At 38.8% G+C, this 22,647-nt stretch overlaps 2 protein-coding genes across 6 annotated transcripts in view; one reads left to right on the top strand and one right to left on the bottom strand.

Annotated features, from left to right (window-relative positions):
• hsdl1 (hydroxysteroid dehydrogenase like 1) overlaps positions 1 to 298 on the bottom strand; it is a 4,724-nt gene extending 4,426 nt beyond the window's left edge. The window contains exon 1 of the mRNA XM_044376424.1: positions 1 to 298. This exon is cut by the window's left edge and continues 142 nt beyond it. Within this exon, the coding sequence (XP_044232359.1) occupies positions 1 to 78 (78 nt within the window). The 5' untranslated portion in view covers positions 79 to 298.
• Positions 299 to 1,357: 1,059 nt separating this feature from the next.
• Positions 1,358 to 22,647, top strand: part of tbc1d32 (TBC1 domain family, member 32) — an 84,519-nt gene continuing 63,229 nt past the window's right edge. For 2 of the 5 annotated variants that reach the window (XM_044376344.1, XM_044376342.1), the window contains exons 1-21: positions 1,358 to 1,421; positions 2,427 to 2,583; positions 2,691 to 2,855; positions 3,075 to 3,252; positions 3,482 to 3,553; positions 4,740 to 4,859; positions 5,260 to 5,338; positions 5,666 to 5,769; positions 5,969 to 6,030; positions 6,931 to 7,081; positions 7,208 to 7,267; positions 8,064 to 8,166; positions 9,785 to 9,922; positions 11,357 to 11,446; positions 12,169 to 12,311; positions 13,988 to 14,115; positions 14,933 to 15,134; positions 16,905 to 16,984; positions 18,600 to 18,738; positions 20,703 to 20,790; positions 22,324 to 22,442. In XM_044376344.1, the coding sequence (XP_044232279.1) occupies positions 2,429 to 2,583; positions 2,691 to 2,855; positions 3,075 to 3,252; positions 3,482 to 3,553; positions 4,740 to 4,859; positions 5,260 to 5,338; positions 5,666 to 5,769; positions 5,969 to 6,030; positions 6,931 to 7,081; positions 7,208 to 7,267; positions 8,064 to 8,166; positions 9,785 to 9,922; positions 11,357 to 11,446; positions 12,169 to 12,311; positions 13,988 to 14,115; positions 14,933 to 15,134; positions 16,905 to 16,984; positions 18,600 to 18,738; positions 20,703 to 20,790; positions 22,324 to 22,442 (2,376 nt within the window). In that variant the 5' untranslated portion in view covers positions 1,358 to 1,421; positions 2,427 to 2,428. The other 3 variants (XM_044376346.1, XM_044376345.1, XM_044376343.1) reach the window with 2 other exon arrangements.

Below are 22,647 nucleotides of genomic sequence, written 5' to 3'. Positions count from 1 at the left end.
CGCTAGAGTATCCCAGTACGAGCTGCATGACCGACTGATCTCCGCGTACAGAAACTGGAAGCTGTCCACTGCCGCCATGCTGCAACGACGACGACAATGATGATGATGACGAAGCTGATGAAGAGTCAGCGATGTGACGTCACCCCGCAGGTCAGTCAAACATGTCTGCTGCAGATTAAACTCCTGATGTTTTTATTATTTATCTGTCAGCTGAAGTTTGACAGAAGCTTCAGCTGCAGGCAGGAACCCGGAACTACCAGCAAAACACGGAGTCATGTGACAACCTACGTCACAGAAGACGTTCAGGAAGTGACATTTACAAAACTCAGCATTTTACAAAACTCTTAATATATATTTGTAAATTGTATAATTGTCTGAACTGCTGAAACTTTTTTATTCTCTTTTTGTTCGTTTTTAAAATAATTTATTTATCCTTTAAGCTTTTGCATAAATGCTTATTGGTGTTTATTATTGTTCAATTTTGCGAATAAAAAAATAAAAATAAAATAAAATGGTCGGTGCTGGATTGGAGCAGCTGGAGTGTATTAAGACAATATTATATTATTTACAGCATATTATTTATTCATTTATTTATCCTCCTGTACTCTATTATTTTGCTTGTATTGAATGTTAAAAGCTTTGTGCACAATCCCTTTACCAAATGTTTTTTCATTTAATTTTATTTTTTTATGTCATAACTGAATTACTTTGTTTCCTCTTTTTGTCCCTCAAACATGTTCACATGTTACTGCTGGAACAGCTTTACAACGAAGTGTGGAGACACTGTAGATCTGACTATAGGAGACTAATATGTTGCTGTTTTGAGTTTGTTTTCAATAAAGTTGAGAAAAAAACAAACTAAAAAAAGGAGCTGATGATGGGTAAATAGCATGCATACTACCTGACACACTGGAAACACTGAATTATGAAACATGCTGACGGTTTTTTATTCTTGAAGTTGTAAATGAACTAAAACATGCTGGAATATTCTGTTTTAAAGACACATCATTAGATGACAGTTTGACACGGTTTTTAGTTTATGGTTTAATCGATCAACAGAATATTAATCAGCGACTATTTTGATGAGCAAATAATTGTTTTAGTATGTTTTTAATAAAGGAAAGGTGACATAAAGTTGTTGTTAATAAAAAGACCTACATCAAAACAATATATATTTACTGTGTGTGTGTCCTAACTATGCTTTAAGGAAGTGCTCCTTCTATTTAAATAAAAGCTCTAAATATTTCCTCCACACTGATTATATTCAGTCAATATATAGTACAGTGTTGTTCAGGTTTTTTTTACACTGTATGTATTTTACGTGTGAAGCTGAAATGTCCGACGGCGTCTGAAGGCAGCGGTGAGTTTCTACATCCCACAATGCACCGCGCTTAGTGAACGTTTCCATAGAGACGCAGCTGGTAAGTGCTACCGAAATGTCACCTGGATCAAAAAAATGTTTAACTTTAATGCAAAAAATGCAAGCAGAAGGATTCAAACCGGACTGGAGACGGTCTGTAGCTGCTGCTGCGGGACTCTGCGGGACTCTGCGGGGTTCTGCGGGGTTTTGCGGGACTCTCAGCTCTCTCACATTTGCGGTTGAAGCTAAATTTGAGCAGTTTTTTTTGTTCATCTTCGCTGTTATTCTGTTGCATTATCAACATGAAGCAAACCAGAGAAAACAGACATCACGTGGTTTCTAAATAACAACAAACATTAAACACTGAAGCTTCTGCAGTAAGTTACAGCTCAGGTTATCTGTTGTTTACATGTTACATTAATGTCATAATGAAAAACTCAAACAACAACATGACGACATAATAAGAAACGTTGCTGCTGTAATTGAGCCTCAGAAGGTTTTTACAGCTGCAACGATGAGTCGATTAATCAGTCGGTCGATCGACAGAAAATTAATCAGCAACTCTTTTCATAATCAAATAATCATTTCAGTCATATCTTAATAAGGAAAAACATTTGTCTGTTGCAGCTTTTTGAAGCTTTTATGTGTCAAACACAATAATAATAAGTTGAATATTTGTGGATTATAACCGATATTTTTCTCTATTTTCTCAAAAGACTTAAACGTTTTCAATAAGCCTGTTGATGAAGATGAGAGAAGACTGAACGTTTCACTCTGAAGACGATGCAGCTGTTTTACTCCTGAATATAGAAGCTCAGATATAGAATGAAAAGAGCATCTTAATAGACTAGAAAGTCTGAACTTTGCTGTTGAACTCTCAATTTATATGTTTCTGCATATACTCTAATGTATAATTGTTATTTCTTGCACAACAGTTTTTTTTTTAAATATCCAACAACCATAAAGACAAAGTAAAATACACAACTTCTTCTGTGAACTCACTGGATCCATCATCAGCTTTTATTTGCATGTTGTTAAGTTATAAAACGGTTCTTTTCTATTTCAGCGATGTCTCAGCTGACGGCTGAAGATGAGCTGGAGTTACAGTCTCTGCTCAAGCAGCTTCTGAGAAGCGTCAGCGACAGGATCTCTGGAGCTCCGTCCACCGAATGTGCTGAAGAGATTCTTCTTCACCTGGAGGAGACTGACAAGAACTTCCACAAGTAAAACCCATCAGACTCCAGACGGAGCAGCTAGAGGCCTCGTGTGAAAGAATTTCCTCTTTTAATATGACATGTTGGTCTAATCTGTTCTCTGCTATTCTTCCCAGTTATGAGTTTGTAAAGTACCTCCGTCACTATGTGGAGAATTCACTGGGAACTGTGGTGGAAGAGGAGACGAAGAACTTGACCAGAGGAGATGGACAACATGCGATCGGTTCGGGTCACGACACCCTGATCCACGCCGTGACCCGCAGGACCAGAGAGTCGGCTGAGTGAGTTCAGACCAAACGCTGCCGTCATCATCCTCACTTCTCTCTAAATGTTCATGACTTTTTCTGGGAAAAAAACTCACAGATAATCACTCAGTTTAGTGTCTAATCGTCTGTATAAAACCATTTAACGCCCCTGAAAACCAACAGGAATCACACACTTCAAACTTTATCGGAACGAGTTTAATGAAATGAACGATGATACTTTTCTGTCTTTGTCAGGTACCAGCAGATGATGCAGACTCTGAAAAACAGCATGATCATGGTGGTGGAGTCTCTGATCAATAAATTTGAGGAGGACCAGCTGAGGAAGGAGGAGATGCACCGAGAGAAGCAGCACAGTCAGTCCAACAGTCAGTACACAGACAACTGCTCTGACAGCGACTCCTCCTTCAACCAGGTAGACATACAGTAGCTCTCTATTCATTTATTGCCTAAAATGATTGTTAATGAGGGTTGTATCTCTGTTATTCTATGGATGGCTTTGTTCTTTCTGTGTTGATTTAGGCTATGGTGACAGCGTACAATAAATCCATCCAGTGACCTCTGAACCTGCTGCTGCCAGACAATAGGAGTTCTTTTAAGTTTGTTTTATGGTTTATTTTGATTGTTTTTTTTTTCTTTTCCAGAGTTACGCGTTCATCAGACAAGAGCAGCTGCAAGCTTTGGCTGAAAAACTTGACTCCAGCAGACCCAAAGAGGTAGAAAGAGTCATTTATACACAGATGTTATGATGTGCACATGTTAAACACGCTGTGAACACAATGATCAGTTCCTGATCTTCATCGTCAAGACGAGGAAATGATTATGAAAACACAAAACCATGAAAACCATAAAAACACATCAAGACAATAAAAGACAAGTGCAAAAAAGAAAAAATTTGAACTTTAAATGAGTCACAAGACTTTGACCTACAAATCTTGAATTTACATGTTTTTTCTATCCTTTACTGTTTTTGAGATATTAGAGTGTGAGTTTTAAAGTCTTTTCTTGCTCCTCCTGTGATTTTATAATGAGTGTGTATTGCGGAATGTTTCACAGCACTGAGGGAGTGACATCACCAGGAGCAGTTGGAGAGGAGGATTTTAGAGTACGCTTCTTGTGAAATATCCTCATAAATACCATGACTTTGGCCAAATCTAACATTAAAAATCATATTTTAGTAGGAAATTTCATGGTGAATCCATTGATACAGGTTTGAAAGTGGTCAGACTTATAGTTCAGACGTCAGAAGCCTCTGTTTGACACAAAGTTCATGCCTCCCCATTGTTTTACATTGTAAGGTGTGATGTGGCACTGCAACTTTCAGGGCTTATAAAATCCAAACCGTTCGAGTCATTACAAAGTTTTTAACAACTTTCTTTCAACACATAAGTCATCTATTAAAGTTTGAAGTCGATACCATTAACGCGCTCGGACGAGAGAGAGTTTGTTTGGGGCCAAAATTGGGGCAAAGTCTTATTTTGAAAGGCTAATTGCGGACTTCCTGTTGGATTTAGGTCAGGGGTGTCAGTGTATGATTTGTAGGTCTTGATGAGACGAATAATTGAGTTTTGGTTTGATGTCTCTACGACATTCCTACGGGCCGTGGCGGCCATTTTAGTAACATAGGTGGCGCTAGAGAGCACATTTTGGCACTTTAGGGGGATAATTTTAATGATGTGTGTGTCAAATTTGGTGAGTTTTTGAGCATGTTTAGGGGGTCAAATTTAGGGTTTAAGTGGCGTAATAATAAAGAAAGAAACAAACAAACACATGAAAAACAACAGGCTTTTGGGCTCGGTCCCTAAAAAGAAAAGCAGTGCTGATATAGGACGATGTTGTATACCTGAATGATGCAGGTGTGCGTGTGCGTGTGTGTGTGTGTGTGTGTGTGTGCGTGTGCAGGTGCGTTGGGAGGCCCTGCAGGTGCTCTGCTGCGCTCCTCCATCTGACGTGCTGAGCTGTGAGAGCTGGAGCGGCCTGCGCAGGAACCTCTGTGCAGCTCTGACCGAACCCGACCTCAGCGTGAGTCCTCACGTACCGACAACGCTGCAGCTACATCCTGTAACGCCGTCCCGCAAATTCATGTTTAATTTATTCATTTTTCCACAGCGGATTGGCAGACGGATAGTGATAAACCGGCTAATTAAGGAGATAACAGATAATAATAATCCTGGTGATTGATGAACTAGTTGGTAACTAATATGTAATCTGGTCTCTCAGTTCAGGCTGCACCTTATTTTTGTGAAAATCTAGTTTAATTTCCTTGTTTAATTTTCCTCCTGATAATTAAAAATTGTGTAATTATATATGAAGTTGAAGTTTATTTTAATTAAACTTCCATGTTTAATGAGTCATTACTTGACAAACAAGTAATGAGTCATTAAACGAGTACAGATGATCAGAGTGTGTCGTCTCTCTTCAGGACAACGTGCTTCAGTTCTTTGCTAAAAGCTTCTCGTCTTCTCCGCTGAACGTGACCCGAGAGATCTACACCAGCCTGGGTACGACCCTTTATTATATATAATATATATATATATATATGTATGTACAGAACCCCCAAGTTTGAGTTTGAAACATTTTTCATCAGTAGAAATGACATTTTAAAGTGTCAGCTCCAGTTTTTACTGTAGAGTCTTCTTCTAGTCGTGATGGTTCTAGTTTTAAGTGGTTTTCATTGGCACCGTATAGTTTTACAGTTTTGGAAATAACTTTGAATTGTTGTAATATATTGTAAAATGTCTTTAATTCATACTGTGCTATGTAGTATAATATATAATATACGCTGCTATTATCTTGCATTAAAGTGTGTTTTGACTCTTGATGTGCAGCTAAAAGTGTGGAGTCGACTTTTCTGTCTCACAAGCTGAACTTTCCGAGCGGCTCAGCCGTCGTCGACATCAACAGACCTGAGATCAGCCGACCGCTCAAACAGGCACTTTTTTTATTTTTTTTTAATTGAACCTTTATTCAACCAGGAAGTCTCTTGAGATACATCATCTCCTTTTAACAGCGAGACAGAACGTCAGCGTACAATAAATGTCACATAGTTGCATCTCACATCTTCCAGCTAACACGGTGAGTCGTCAGCCAAACGTTTGATATATTTCTCTCTCCCGACTTTCTTCCCTCAGATTCGATTGATGAACGACTTTCAGAAGGAGGTGACGACCTTTTGGATCCGACATCCGGAGAAGTGAGTTATCAGCAGACCGTCAGTCACAACCTCAGACGTAAACTAAGTGAAATGTGACCAAATGTGATGCAGACGGTGCACATGTATAACACTACAGGACACCACTAATTCTGAGAGTTTTTGAGTTTATTCCAGTTGAAGTTGTAAAAGAAAACTGAATAACAGGTTATCATTTGATGTATTTCTTCAATATATCATACATGTTTCAGACAGTGTTTAAGTTCAGTTTAGTGTTAGTTTGTGTGTGCTGTGTCTATTCTAAACTTAGTTCTTTGCTGTGTAAGATGAGGCAGTTGTGTGTCTAACAGTTAAGTTTATTCTGTTATACCTTTACCTGAGCCAGTGATAAGATAAACTGTAGTTATGTAGATGTTTATGTGTAAAACTGATAAGCTTTAGAGGATAGTGTGGTTTGTCCTTAATTTAATATAGTAGTGATGTTATTTTGTGATGCTACTTGGTGCTTATGTACTGTCATATATGGTCGTGAAGAAAGTCTGTTCCTAGGTTAGCTGATCTTTTGACTTATGTTTCTATCTGAGGGTTGCTGACCTGTAAGGTTAGTAAACAGATGTCTTAAATTCTGTACGAGTAGTATTTAAGGGACTGGTTAACCTTTCAGACAAAGAAAAGATAGCTAGGTGGTATCTCTGTCTCCAGAACTATGATGCATTATACTTCTGATTGTGTTATTTGATTACACTATTTCATAACCTGACAATGCTCTCTTTGTGTGTTTATTGAGTGATCAGCAATTTCCCATTACAAAGTATACTTTACTTATCTATAATAATAATAATAATGATAATAATAATAATAATAATAATAATAATAATAATAATAATAATAATAATAATAATAATATGTATATTTGGTCTCATTCTTCCTTTCCTGCTTTAGGTACATGGAGGAAGTTATAGAGAGCACCTTCTCCCTTCTGTCCTTCCATCATGAACTTGGCTCAGCTTCACCTCGGACAGAGAAGATCTTGGAACCTGTTCACTTACTGGCCTTACTGGATATTAAAGCCACCTGGTTCAAAAAGTGGATGGTGTGTATTATAACTTAACATGCGTTTCTGACTTGTGCAGAACGCGTTTTTGTACATGTTATCATGTAGATTTATTGCACACATAAGGATTTATTTGTGTATTTTTAATGTCTTGTTCATATTCAGCACGGCTTCTACAGTCGGACTGTGGTTCTCAGACTCCTGGAGAGAAAATACAAGTCTCTGGTGAGTGTTTCACATAATAATCAATATCTCTAAGCAACCAAATGATCAAAAGTCTTTCCAGAAGGTTTTCAAACCCTCGCCCCCCCCCCCCGCTGAGGCATCTGAAACTGCAGCGTTATAGAAAGAGTGCAGAATGATTTAGAAAAAGGTAGAAAGCAGGAGCGAAGTGAGTTCTGCTCGCAGGGGAACAACACAGTTCCTCTGAGAGGCTGATGGACGACCTGTTTCCAGCTGCAAATACACATTTCCTGGTTTCATCCTCCAGCCTATTAGAGAAGCTGAATTTGCTCTTTCAGTTTTTTCGCCTGAACCGACTCTTCCGAGGTGTTGAAATTGGAAACAGATGTATTTGTTGGGTTATGTGTAATTCACTCAGCCGAACGCTGCAGGTCAACGCGGGAGCATCAGAGACAAGAGGCCGCAAGAGCCGAGAACCACTTTGTCATTTTAAGAATTGATTCTTTAATCCTGCCTCTTAAAGCTCCTTCTGAACTCTGGCTGTGACTGCAGGGAGGATTACTGTGGAATCACTTCTACAACTTTCTCTAAAGTAACTGTCAATAACTTTTTTTTTTTAAATCGCTGGAAGCCTGAACTACTCCTGCATTGCAGAGCATTGAAATTCCCGAAGGTTCCTGGATTTATATAAACGCTAAGAATGATTCTCGTCCCAATAGAAGAAGCTGCATTGATCATCTGTTCCTCAGTGAGCTTGTTGTTTTCAGCCTGTTCATAGCAGCAGATTAGTAGACGTCGTCTCATTCAGCCAGTTGTTGTAATATATTTTTTTTCCCAGATCGTAGCAGCTCTCCAGCAGTGTATCCATTACAGTGAATCCTGTGAACGTTTCACAAACGAGTCATCTGATCCTCAGTCAGCGGAGCAGCAGCAGAACGCTGGTGAGTAACAACAGTCTGAAGTCTCTCAGGCGTAAATACCAATCTGCACTCCGCGTCTCACTCTGTGTGCTAAACATCAGCACATTCACAGTAAAGCTGCATTAATGCGTCCTGTGAAACAAAGCAAAAAAAATAAAACACTCAGGCTGAACTACTGCGGACGTCTAATGAGAACGTGATGCTTCATTTGAAAGCTGCGGGTGTTAAATGTATTTGTACTCAGACTCGTGCAGCCGCTGCTGACATTAAAAAACAGAGGAAACAACATTAAAATGAAGAAAGAAAAGAAACAACAGACAGAAAACTATCAGCATTCAGGAAGAGACACCAAATAAATAATAAATAAACTGAAGTTCAAGCAGAAAAGACAAACAGATATTTAAGAACCACAAGTATAAAAATAATACTGATACAATCTGAGGCAAAATGTTGCTGGATGTACTTCAGTCTCACAGGTTAAAAACAGGAGGAGTGAGGGTTTTAATTGTCACTTCAGCTGGTTTTATAGATAACAGAAGAGGTTAACGGGAGGCAGATTTCACTCGTTGATGTGTTATTTAGCTCCTACAGCTCGGAGGGAGTAACGCAGGAAGAAGAGTAGCAATGCGCCAAAAAAAGGCAGGTGAGAAGAAGAACGCAAGCTAGCAAACACAGATAAACGATGCAGGATTTAAAATATTTAAAAATCGTCTTTGCGGATGTTTTATGAGGAAGGAAATGCAGGTTTATTAGATATTAGATAAGAAAATTCCATATTGTACCTAATTAGACTCTATAAGGAATTCAAAAAGCTTCAGATAATAAAATGTTATTGATCCTCATCAGCTGAAGAAGGCCGTGAGATGCATGTGAAAGCTCAGGAAAACTTGATTTTTGAGTGAAGATTATTTAGCCACACAACTGCTCTCAAAGTCAAAACAGCTCTGAAATAATCAGGATAATTATTATTAATTATTATTATTCACTCTAATATCTTAAAACTACATCATCACTGTGGAGAGAATCTGTATCCATAAACTGCTGCACTCTGATGGTTTATTTACGGTTATTAACCTAATTTTGCAAAATGAACATGGTAAATTGAGGATTTATGATAAAACAGCCGCACATCCAGTCACGTATTTAAGTGTGAAAATGCAGTAAATGAGAGTGAAGGAGGCGGGAGACGAGGCGTAAGGGTGTCGGTGTGTTATCTGCTGGGAGCCAGCTGCCTCCTGCAGACACAGAACATTTCGACCTTGTCTCGGATGAGCAGAGATACGTCGACTTCCTGCCACCTGATACGCTGCTCATAAAAGAATAAGAGTTCTCTGAGATGTGCTTCTTTCAGATTCCAGAGGCTCTTCAAGGATGACACTTTTCAGGCTCATTTTATTATAGAAGCTTTAAATATTGTGGAATATTAATGAAATATCTGCAGGACACTCATCATGGTTTATTTATTTAGTATATTAGTTCATTTGAACATGCACATTTATGTTTTTTTTTGTTGTGCAACACTTGAATATTTGGGCCTTTGGATGGTAACAGCTTGCAAACAGTATCAACAATATTTGGAGAAGATGGAAATGTTATGAGACTGTTTGTTTAAATTTTAAATAGTTATTTTGTGTTTCAGGCTCCGTCCAGCGGAGCGTCTATACAGGAAAGGAGCTCGAATACGTCTTCTTCGTCCACTCGCTTTGTGTTTTGGGGAAACTCCTCATCTACACTAACGGGAGAAAACTGTTTCCTGTCAAAGTGAAGAACCGTAAAGGTGAAATTCTTCTGTTCTCTCACAGCAGTGTTTATGGTGTGTTTTTTTTTTAAATTTCTTACATAACTTCACTAAAAGAAATGAACATTTTTTACTGTAGTTAATGTCTAAACCCTGTAAAGAGCTGAATAATCTATATTGTCCTTCTACTGGCAGCTGCAGGAGAAGAAGAATTCACTAATGGTTCGACTTAAAGGGACGAATAGATGATGAGGTGCAGGTCATATCTCTCTTTTAGTGGTTTTACTGGGAAAGTAATCCCTCTGATCTTTACAGCAGATAATCTCATTTTACACTGGTACCACTCCCTGTTAGGCTGTACAGTGATGGTCTACCTCCCACCTCGTTTAAATCACTGATAATGTTACGTAACAGTGTGAATGATACACTGGCAGACCTTTAAAACAGAGTCATTGTTTGCTGTTGCTGTACTGAACCCTTTTTATTCAACCTTCCTCTTAGTCATTCTATCAAATCAGTCAAATCATTAATGTTGGGATGGTTTTTTATTCGGGTTACTCTGTGGACTCTGTGAGTCTGTCCGCACCCTGAGGTGACACCAACACCAGTTTCTCAACCACATGAGTCATGTGGATGTTTTCCTCGATACAAATGTAATGGCAAATAATTATCATCATTAAAGTCATCGTCGTTAGTACGGGCTGTGGATGGGACTGTGACTAACAATTATTTTTATTATAAATTGATCTGTGGATTCTTTTTCTGATTGGACATATCATTTAGTCTGAAAAAGTCAGAAAATATCACAATAATCACAGTTTCTTAGAGCCCAAAGAGTCTTCTTATCGCTTATTGTGGGCGGCTGTGGCTCGGGAGGTAGAGCGGGTCGTCCACTAATCGGAAGATCAGCGGTTCGATTCCCGGCTCCTCCAGTCCACATGCCGATGTGTCTTTGGGCAAGATACTGAACCCCGAATTGCTCCTGATGGCTGAACCATCAGTGTATGAATGTGTGTGAATGATTAGTTTCCTCTGACGGGCAGGTTGGTAGCCCCTGTACCCATTCAGCCTATGAATGTGTGTGAATGGGTGAGTGTGATTTGTAGTGTAAAAGCGTTTTGAGTGGTTGGAAGACTAGAAAGGCGCTATACAAGTACAGACCAGTTACCATTTATTTTGATCAATCAACAGTCCAAAACCCAAATATAGTCAATAAACAATGATATAAAACAAAAAAGCAACACATTTTCATATTTAAGAAAATTCAATTGGCAAATGTGTGATTTTATTTGATAAATGATGATCAATAACATTATTGTTGATTAATTTTAAGGTGATCGACCAATCAGTTAATCAACAAGCTCCTTCAGCTCTGATATGTGTATGTGTTATGGTGTATAATATGGAATATGAAGACATGCTTCCTCATGCCTCAGTAACCAGACTGATTTACTTATTCATCATGTGTTTCAGATCCAGTCAGCCTGACAGACCTGGTTGTCATCCTGATTAACATCATGTACCAACACCCCAAACCCCCGCACAGTGATGCGTCACACACAGGTGAGTCCCCCCACAAAGATATAACCTGCGTCAATGAGTTTCAGCTTCCTCCCTGGTGACAGTCCAGACAGTGAGTCTGGGATCAGGGACCGTTCCTCAGACCATATCTTTAATCTCTTAACCTTGCACTGAGTCATGCAGCACTATTTTCTCCTGAGACCTTCCTTAATGCTCCATTCATTCTCATGAATTACACCGACCGCAGCAGTGATCGGTGATCAATGATCCACCTTGACTTTGTCAAAGGATCGTCACCAACTGCAGAGTCATGCTGAGTGAGTCATAGATTCATATTAATATTTTACCTGCAGTCTGATAAGATAAGAGTTTATTCAGAGCAGCGTCATGATGCTGCAGAATGCAATTCCTAAAATATTATTAAGAATTAAGTATCAACAGTAACTTCATCTTATCTTAGATTGATCCACCTTTAAGTTCCTCATAGACACATGTATAAACTTATGTAGAGGGTTCTTAGATTTATTATTAACATAAAACAAAAAAAGCACATCTACATATAAAACCTACAAAAATGGAAATGAACCGTAAATGCACATATCCAACTACGAGCATCCAGCAGTTTTTACTGTCTGTTTTTAAAAAGTAGATGAATTGACACGCGTGTAATTCAGCTTAATAAAATGTAGACACGATATAAACAGAAAGTGCTTTTAAATTCTGTTGGAAAAGGGTCATAATTCACTGGTTGTTTTTTTTTTCAGACTCATTGTCGCCGAGCAGTCTGGTGATGGAGCTGCTGTGGATGTTGTGTGAGAGGACAGAATGTGCTGCAGAGTGTCTCCATCACACCGCTGTGATAGAGACGCTGCTGGCTCCTGTTATAGCTCTGCTCAATGGACAGCAGGTAAAACACAACCACACCGACTCAATAAAGCTTCTTTATTACAGTAAAATAGACAAGCTGAAATTCTAGTGTTTTTCCTGCCATGTAAGTTAGATCATCTTCCCTCAAACAACCATTAACCCAAAACTGAGCTTCCTAATGGTGTCAATGTTATTTACGGGTCTTTCACAACCTGAGGATTATAATTCTGAGGAAGATGCTGAATGTTTAATAGAGACTTAATCTTTTGGTGTTACAAGATTTCTGACTGTGGCACAAAATATCAGAATAGAGCAGCTTCAGGTGTCATAAATACATCAACCTGTAACCGGTCTTTCATTAACCTTCCCCCAATCTACATATCTTCTTGACTCTAAATGTGAATCCTACAACTAAAAACATATCCTAAACTTATCCTAAACTTATCCTAAAGATATCCTAAATGTATCCTAAACTTATCCTAAACGTATCCTAAACATATCCTAAACTTATTCTATACATCACCTAAACATATCCTAAATGTATCCTAAACTTATCCTAAACATATCCTAAATGTATCCTAAACTTATCCTAAACGTATCCTAAACATATCCTAAACTTATTCTATACATCACCTAAACATATCCTAAATGTATCCTAAACTTATCCTAAATGTATCCTAAATGTATCCTAAACTTATCCTAAACATATCCTAAATGTATCCTAAACTTATCCTAAACGTATCCTAAACTTATTCTATACATCACCTAAACATATCCTAAATGTATCCTAAACTTATCCTAAATGTATCCTAAATGTATCCTAAACTTATCCTAAACATATCCTAAATGTATCCTAAACTTATCCTAAATGTATCCTAAATGTATCCTAAACTTATCCTAAATGTATCCTAAATGTATCCTAAACTTATCCTAAACATATCCTAAATGTATCCTAAACTTATCCTAAACATATCCTAAATGTATCCTAAATGTATCCTAAATGTATCCTAAACATATCCTAAACATATCCTAAATGTATCCTAAATGTATCCTAAACTTATCCTAAACTTATCCTAAATATATCCTAAACTTATCCTAAAGATATCCTAAATGTATCCTAAACTTATCCTAAACGTATCCTAAACATATCCTAAACTTATTCTATACATCACCTAAACATATCCTAAATGTATCCTAAACATATCCTAAACATATCCTAAACTTATTCTATACATCACCTAAACATATCCTAAACGTATCCTGAATGTATCCTAAACATATCCTAAACGTATCCTGAATGTATCCTAAACATATCCTAAACGTATCCTAAATGTATCCTAAACATATCCTAAACGCATCCTAAACGTATCCTAAACGTATCCAAACTGACAGTTTTTTTAACCTTGATTCCAACACGAAGTCTGAATCCTGAAGTGTTTGTTATAATCAAGCTGGAACAAGCAGCTGTTCTTTATTTTTTTTTAAGCACTTTGTCTCAGCAGGACAGTTTTTTTTTATCATCAGTCAGCGTTTCACAAACTGTTTGGAATAATTGAAGCTCGCTTCTGAAAATATAACAGCTTTTTCATATTTCCATCATCATTGAAGTTAATGATGTAATTTCAATTTTCAATATCAGCTCATCCCTCTCGGGGATTTCGCTCGTGTCTGACACTGTTGGGTAATGTTGTCTGTTTATTTCTATGTGGTTTTCAGGTCAAATTAAAGTCTCCTGCAGCAACACTGACGCTCATCGCTGACGTTCTGGCTCGCATCGCAAACACTGACAGAGGATTAGCTCTCTTCTTGTATGAGAAGAATCTGGTTATAGCCCACAGTGAGAGGTGAGACGCTGTGATTGAAGTACGATCAAATACAAAGTGCAATTTTGTATTCTTGATGGTAATGAATAAATTACATTTCCCAGACTCGGCTAGAAGACTTCAGTGTAGAGTTAAGTTTGCATAACAAATCCTTCTGCTTCTGCACAGAGAGCAGATTAGACCTGAGGATATAACTGCTTTGTCAATCACTGGGATTATATCTTTGATCCATTCAAGTGTCATTATAGCAAAAAACTCTTAAATAAATAGGTTTTGTTAATGGCTCCGGGTTAGTTTAGTATTCTGTCGGCTGGCTCTGACCTCAGCTGGGTCAATCTGTCCAACCTGAAACAACATCCTGAACAGTGACACTTTCACCAAGGCTTGTTTTGACTAAAGTGCTCTAGTCTGGCATTTATTTCTCTGTATGAACGCTGCCTCCTTTGAGAAATATGTTGAGCTAATGAGAGTTTATGAAAGTGCTCTAGAGATCTTAATCTGTCTTCTTACCCAAAAAATGTAGAGATGTTGTACAGACAAGGAAATCCTGTCAGTTTGATGAATTAAAACTCAGGAAACTTAACAAATGCATCACTTACAGTAATAAAGGAAAGTACCTGAATGTAATTAACTGGAGAAAACAACCAGGAACAACAAAGCACCTCGCTGCTAGATGCTACTAAAAATCCTTCACACTGGTCCTTTAACTTCTCCACCATCAGTCACCTTGAGGCTCTGAACCCTTTGTACATTTTTCCAAACATTATTACACACGAACATGCGTCTATCTTGGATCTCAGTATCTTCTCTCTTTATCTGTTTTCTGTCTCGTCTCCAGAACCTTTGCTGCTCATGTGATAGTACAGTTCACCCTGAAGCTGCTGGATAAGGAGCTTTCATCGCCGAGTCAATCCGACGTGTCTCATACATTATGTGGAGCCTTTATCTTCGTCTGTAGGCAGATATACAACACCTGTGAGGGTTTACAGGTCCTCCGACTGTACGGCCTGCACAAGGCTGTAGCTGCTGCATGGAAAAAGGTACCTGCACCTTATTTCTGGATATCACACTGATAAGAGTGGAAACAACCTGCAGGACTCATAGTTGCAGATGCTTAGTGAATGATCTGATCTTGAGTGTTTAAAGAATAGACTGAAAAAGACCATAGTTATTTTTAGGGGAATGTATCAGATAATAATATATAAGATAAGATTATAAAGTGCTTTGACAGTAAATCATCTCTGGAGAAACAGGATGCGATAAAATAAAATCGGGTAAAAACCAACAGAAACAGACAAAAAGTGGAGTCATGCAGGCGTCAGCTGAAACCAGGATGTGCTGAAGGGTAAAAGTGTGTTTTAAGGAGAAAAGAGGAAAGAGACTCTGAGCCTAATCTCTTCAGGCAGATTGTTGTTTTTGTTTCAAAAAAATCTGCTTCTGCACAAAATCTCCCAGTCTGCCTTGAATGGAGGTTTGCTCGGCTGACTCAAAAGTGTTTTTAAGTACTTTATGCAACAAAAAAAACTCAAATATATTAAAAATCATCATGAATAGACAGATACTGTAAATGCAAGAAGTGAGACCCTTTCTTGGAGAGCCCTGCTTGACTAATCCCCCCCCATAAAAACATTGTAAGGAGAATATCTAATGGAGGGGTGTCCACCTCTAATGATCACTTTTACTCCTGTCATGTTTCATTTGCTTGATGAATGCAGCGTCGTCTCTTCATTCATTCACCGTAGCAAGAAAAGCACCGCCGCCGCTCACGCATGGAGGGCGTTAACTGAGCCTTTTTATTTTGCTTCATTTAGTTTTTAGAATACCGGGACTGTCAGAATTAAGCATCAAAATCAGAATCCCTTTAACTGATACAGTACGTACCGAGAAACAAAACTGAAAATCAAAACTTGAAAATTGAATGTGCAACCAAAACCAAACGTGTCAACCGTTCCTGCTACAAGATGTAATTATTTTAGAAAAGACTTGTTGTGAAACTGCTGCTACAAGGAAGGAGACGATCCCACCTAATGTCTTAACTTTATTATCCAAAACTTTCATGTCAAAAATTAACTTGTACGAGACAGCGTGGCTTCAATCTGCAGCCTTTTTTCCTGCTGACTTCCTCCTGACTTCACCCAGTCTGTGTTAAATATTAATCACCAGCCTGCACGTACGGGACAGCATGTACTGCACGATGTCTCAAATCCAAGTCCACATCTACTCTGCTGATGTCACGTAGTGTCATTACAACCTACTGTTGACTTCAGTCCCCCCGATACAGTAGAAACACACATCAACATGCCCCTAAAGTTTAAAGGAAGCATGTGATTTGAAGTAGTTCATAAAGCAAATAACAGTTAAAGGTTTGATTGACAGTTTTTTCCTCAGATGTGAATGTTGGTTTATGAACTATTTTAGTATTTATTCACAGTGAATTTACAATAATGGAGATTAAATCCATCTGCTAGATTAATTTTCAATGTTCAGTGCATTTCTAGGATGTTTTTTTTTTTTTTTTTTTTTAATTTGTTGGTTTCCTTTAAGATTTAAGATGGTTTTCAAGTGTGACTTAACCAAGAAAGCATCATTAAGACAAACATGATAGGTACAACACTTAACAGAATATCATGAAAGACACACAAACACATGTAAAAACACTAAAATAAAACCATTTATGAAACCAAAAATACAAATTAAATCACAAACAAATCATCAGGTTTCTGAAATTGTCTTCACACTCCAGTAATCTGATATCAGTCTGTAGGCTAAAGAATGTTCAGTCTGCCACTGTAAAACCTTTTTGTTTGTAGACCAGTTCCTTGTCAGAAAGGGTTCTGACCCCAGTACCTGGAACCGACGCTGGAACATCCACTCAGGAACTCCAGAACATGTAAGAATCTCTACACACATAAATACATCTGAAGACCTGGAATTAAAGCAAAGATTAACCATAATTCAGTAATTACACAGGCTCATCTCTGCTCCAGTGAGCTGTTACTGCAGGATCATCAAAGAAGAATTTTGAATGATTAACTTGTTTTGTACTTTTTTGGATTTGTAATTTACAGCCTCTAACATGAAGCTTTTCCTCTTGTCCAATATGACTGTAAACGTACAAACGTGAACAGCTGTACTGGCGTGTGTGCATTAGGTAACACTGTAGTGACAGCTGTTTGACTCAAACCAACTAAACAATAATAACAGGCCCGAACGTCCACTGCATCCAGTGACGCTACGTCCAGCAGGTTCAAGATGTTAGACCATGATGCCAGGATACCATAAAGGTTTTTGACATCACCATTAATTTATCTCAGAGTAATATGTGATACAGCCTGTCATACTGTTGCTTAGCAACACAAACTGATCTGACAACTAAATAGCTCTGTTTTATTTCACCTCCTGTCAAGAAGGTTTCACTCAAACCCAACACAGGCCATGTGAGCTGCGTGCAATGTTGATATCAATCACTCTAAAGGTGTGTTAGTTTAGATTTTTATTAAATAAGGCCATCCTTAGAAACATAGACAATAAAATGAGATTCTGTAGACTCGCCCTTTTTGCCCAGATGTTCTCCACCTACAAGAAACGACACATCGACGCTCAAGAGCGTCTTCCAGATTAGATTTGGCAATCTTTCTGATAAAAAAAAAAAAAAAAGTTATGTAAGCTGGCCTGGTTGGTAAATATGTGTGCTGGGTGGAGTTCACATTAATGGGAACAAAGGTTTAAACCTGCAGTGTTGAACTTTTACATAAAAATGAACGTCTCTTACAGTGAAGTCAAACGAGTTCACACAATGCTGATTAAGCTTTTCACCACCAGATAAATCTCTCTGTGTTTCACAGTAAACAGAGTTTTTAATCTGGAGTCGACATTCCTGCGCTGGCTGGATGAATCTTCCAGTTTCCAGTAGAAGCTGCTCTTCTAGACTGTCCAAATGTTAATGGACTGAATGGATCAAAGCAGGTGTCAACAGTGTTTTTGTAATACTGTCACTGCCAGAAGGGGAGACAAAAGTCCTGCACTGTAGCTGTAAAGTATTATATTATATTAACAGTTAACTTTCACTGCCAAGCAGGAAAGTTGGTGCAAACTCGCTTTGTGCAGCTTTCTTTAATATCCAGATGCAGAGAAAAACCTGACATAGCTTCTGCAAATCCCCGCTGGGATCAATCAAGTTCTCCATCTATCTGTCAGCAGCAGTAACTGACGACGTGATGTGATCGCTGGGGCTTTTTGTCACTACTGAGCTTCTTCAGACTGCTTTGTTTTTACATTTCACATGCATTAGTGTCCCATCTGCTGCATCATTGTGATGATTTAACGTCACAGTGAACAAGAAAAAAGAAACTCTGAAGCTTTGAGTCAATGTAAGGAAGCTGGTTTTTATGCTGAGCTATTGTTAAACAGAGCAAAGAACACAACAAACACTCCTGTCATGGTCACCTGTACGTTTCCCAGATTGATCACCTGCTGTCTGTGTCTCATGTCTGAATGTGTAAAAGGCTCATCTGGGAGGAGACGCTGTTGGACAGCCTGCTGAACTTTGCTGCAACTCCTAAAGGTCTGCAGCTGCTCCAGCAGACAGGAGCCATCAATGAGTGCGTCTCCTACATGTTCTCACGCTTTACCAAGAAACTACAGGTAATAAAATATTTACGCTTCACTACCGTGCCGAGCTGCATAATCTTCACTCATTCTTCACCAGTTTATATTTATGAAACCCAGTTTTCCAGCTGCACTGCTCTCCAGTACAAACATTTAGAAGGTTTGCAGTAATGTCGAGGTCCCGTCAGACGCCCCAGTGGAGCAGTTTGCAGGATAAGTGACTCAACGTTACCTCAGCAGCCGTGCACGTAGAGTCCAACACCGCAAAAAAAAAAAAAAACTACTAGCAAGGAAATCCAGATGTTGCTACAGTCATTTAGGCGTAAATTGCACCGGGAGTAGATTTAAGTTAAAAAGTGTGACTTTATAGTTGGATGGAAGTTTTTCGACAACTCTATGAAAGTCCTGGAAGAAATAACTTAGGCAGTGGCTCAGTTTTAATCCTTCTCACCAAAGTAATATTATGAAGTTCAAGGGAATATTTGCCATATCGATGGCCAAACCTCTTATCTGCAGAACTTTCTGATTGGCGGATTTCACTTTGGATGATGAGAACAAGGAAGGCTGCTTATATTCAGTCTGTCTGCAGGATAATCAAGATAATTAAGATAATTAAGATAATTAAGATAATCAAGATAATCCCGCCCTTCATTGTGACAGAAAAGTCTCACAACAAAACAAAAACACAACGCAGAGTCTCTGGATGTGTAGAGAAGCTGCAGCACGAATCACTGAACATTCATCTCCAGTGGAAGGAATTCTGACCCGAGTATCCTACGATGTAGTAACTTACATTTACTATCTATTTTTACCTGAAAACAAACTTAACTTTTAGAGCATTGTTTTGTAGAACCTCTTCCAACTTGCACCAAGCGCAGAAGCTCCTATCTGCACTTTGCGAGGCATTAATATCTAATAACACATAATATAATAATATAGTCCAAAAACAGTGTATTATGTATTTAGTGTCCTTAACAAATAGCATTCTGCAAGAAAACAAGTTGTTTTTAGTTTTCTCAAAAAAGCGCATTCTTCAGATCGGAGGTTTTGCTCTTCGGCCGTCGATATTATTGACTATTGATACGTACAGAAAGTCAACACTTAGAGCCACAGCAGAGTCTTCTGTTACATTAAATACACATTTAAAGTTATTGAAAACATCAGCGGTGAGAGATCATCTTAAAGAGATAAACAGATATTAGATTTAAAGTTGTGCAAATTCATTATTTAATCACTGATAATGAGGCTTGAGGAAAAAAGACATTTGTAATTAAAAATTGAATTATGAAAACGAGTAATTTAGTTTTTTTAGTTTGTTTATGCGCAGTGCTTTTAAAGCTTGTTTCCTGCACAAACTAAACCTTTTCTATATATAATAAAACATGCATGTATACAGTATTTCCAACATAACATCTTAAAAACCTTTGTTCATTCTGTCGGCCCGTCGTCGTCTCTAATTAATTCTGCAGACGTGGTAATTGGTTGCTGCTCCTCCTGGAGAGCGCCGTCATGTTTCCTGGAGACTGTTCAGTATTCAGCAGCAGCCTGGAGGCTGAGACACGCTGCTGCTGCTGCTCCCACGCTGGCTTTCATTTATTAATCTCCGGACTCTACGTATGCCGTACATACGTAGTATTGTCCGTCATTCATATTGTAGACTCGTTCTTACTACAAACCTTAGTTAATCCCCCCTGGGCTTAATTTACTGCCATTGTTTACTCACTCTTGTAATTGCTTCTCTCATTTGGCATTTCACTTTAATTATAGAATGTAATCATATTTAGTTTATTTTTAGTTGTGACATTATGTTGTAATTAATGAATCAATTTACAGTTTGACTTCTCCTCAGCGCACTAAACTACATCATGTAGAAGCCTTTTCAGGACTCCAAAGTCTCACTACTTTTTATTTGATATAAGTAAAATATACCAGATTACAATATTTCAATATTATATTATATATTATAAACATTAAGGGGGGTTTGTGTGTTTTTTCTGAAGGTGAGCCGCTGTGAGAAGTTTGGATACGGGGTGATGGTGACTCAGGTGGCAGCGACTGCTCCCGGCGTGGCGGCTTTGCACAGTTCAGGTACTAAAGCACTAACACACACACACACACACACACACACACCAGCTCTTACCAGCTGTGATGCTTCAGGCTCGTATGGTAAGTTGTGTTTTTCTAGCCGTCGTGCAGCCGAGGGAGCAACGTCTTCGTCAAAGTGTTTCCCAGGATTAGTGGATGGAGGAAGGAACAAGAGGAGGTGTTACTGTACATGTCAGTCTTTCAAGATTAACAATGGAGGTGATATGAGCAGCTGTTTGAAGAGAAATACATCTCAGATTTCAATGTCTTCTTATCTTAGAAATGCTTTTTTTTCTCCAGATGTACATGTAGCATAGCTAAGTCTTATCTGTATGCATTTCACATAAAGCTTGGTGACAGTGTGAAGGTGTAAAATTACACAAATATTTGAGGAGTCTAATGATTAAGACGTACATCGATCAGCCGTAACATTAAAACCATTGAATCAGCTGTGACCAGTGGATGCAGGACTCCACCAGACCTCTGAAGGTTCCTCTGGTATCTGGCACCAAGACCTCAGCCTGTCAGCTGTGAGGTGGAGCCTCCGTGGATCAGACTTGTTTTTCCAGAACATCCCACAGATTCTCGATCAGATTGAGATCTGAGGAACACCTTGAACTCTTCATCATGTTCCTCAAACCATCCCTGAACAGTGTCTGCAGTGTGTCAGGATGTATTATCCTGCTGGAAGAGGCCGCTGCCATCAGGGAGAACTGTTGCTATGAAGGGGTGAAATTGTGTGACAGCGCTTAGGCAGGTGGTTTCACACTGCCTCCTCTGGCCGGCCTTCTTCCCATAATGCATCCTGGTGCCATCTCTCCCCCGGGAAAATGATGCATTCATCAGACCAGGCCACCTTCTTCCATTGCTCCAGGGTCCAGGTCTGATGCCCGTTGTAGGCGCTTCCAGTGGTGGACAGTGGTCAGCATGGACAGTCTGACTGGTCTGCAGCTCCTCTGAGGGACCAGACAGTCTAGCCTTCGCTCCCCACCTGCATCAATGATCCAGGACCCTGTCTCAGGTTCACCGCTTGTCCTTCATTGGACCACTTTTAGTAGGCACTGACTGCACACCAGGAAGACCCCACCAGACCTGCTGTTGTGGAGATGCTGTCGTCTAGCCTTCACAGTTCGGCTCTTTGTCAAAGTTTCCAACACATCAACTTGAAGAACTGACTGTTCACTCGCTGCCTAATATATCAAACTGCCTGACAGGTGCCATTTTAACAAGATAATCAATGTTATTCACTTCATCTGTCAGTGGGTTTAATGTTTTGGCTGATCGGTTTATGTTATATAATTGTCCACAGTTTAAATCTGGCAGCAGATCTTTATTTCATTTCTCTCTCCGTGTTTCCTGTTTCAAAAAACGACCTGCTGTAACCTTTGAGTTTTCCTGATATTTTAAATCCTTGAATGCTGCTCTATTAAAATATTCAAAGCATTTTGGAACTCCGTTACTCCACAAACTCACAAGTCAATATTTCTGCATATGAATCCAGCTGTGACCTTCTGGCTGGACGCCGTTGTGTTGCAGGTTTCGTGCGGGCGCTGGTGCTCGAGCTCTGGTCGGCTCTGGAGTGCGGCAGCGAAGACGTCAGGGTGGTCCGTCCCAAACCGACACCCATGGAGCCCATAGACAGGAGCTGCCTCAAGGTACCGTTATATATATATATATATATATATATATATATTATAATATTATAGTCTTTATGTTTATTTGTAGAAAACTATAAGTGATTAAACTTTAAGCATCCTGCGTGTTGCACAAAGCTTTATTTTATATTTTGGTGCAAGTTTGGACAAAATCTTTTTCAGGTTCAGTTTAGGACAGAGTCACAAGCTCTAGTGTGTGTGTGTG

The sequence above is a fragment of the Thunnus albacares genome, chromosome 16 (assembly GCF_914725855.1).
Source record: "Thunnus albacares chromosome 16, fThuAlb1.1, whole genome shotgun sequence".
NCBI lineage: Eukaryota > Metazoa > Chordata > Actinopteri > Scombriformes > Scombridae > Thunnus > Thunnus albacares.
The sequence above is the reverse complement of the archived record's forward strand: the minus strand, read 5'-3'. Positions and strand labels throughout refer to the sequence as shown.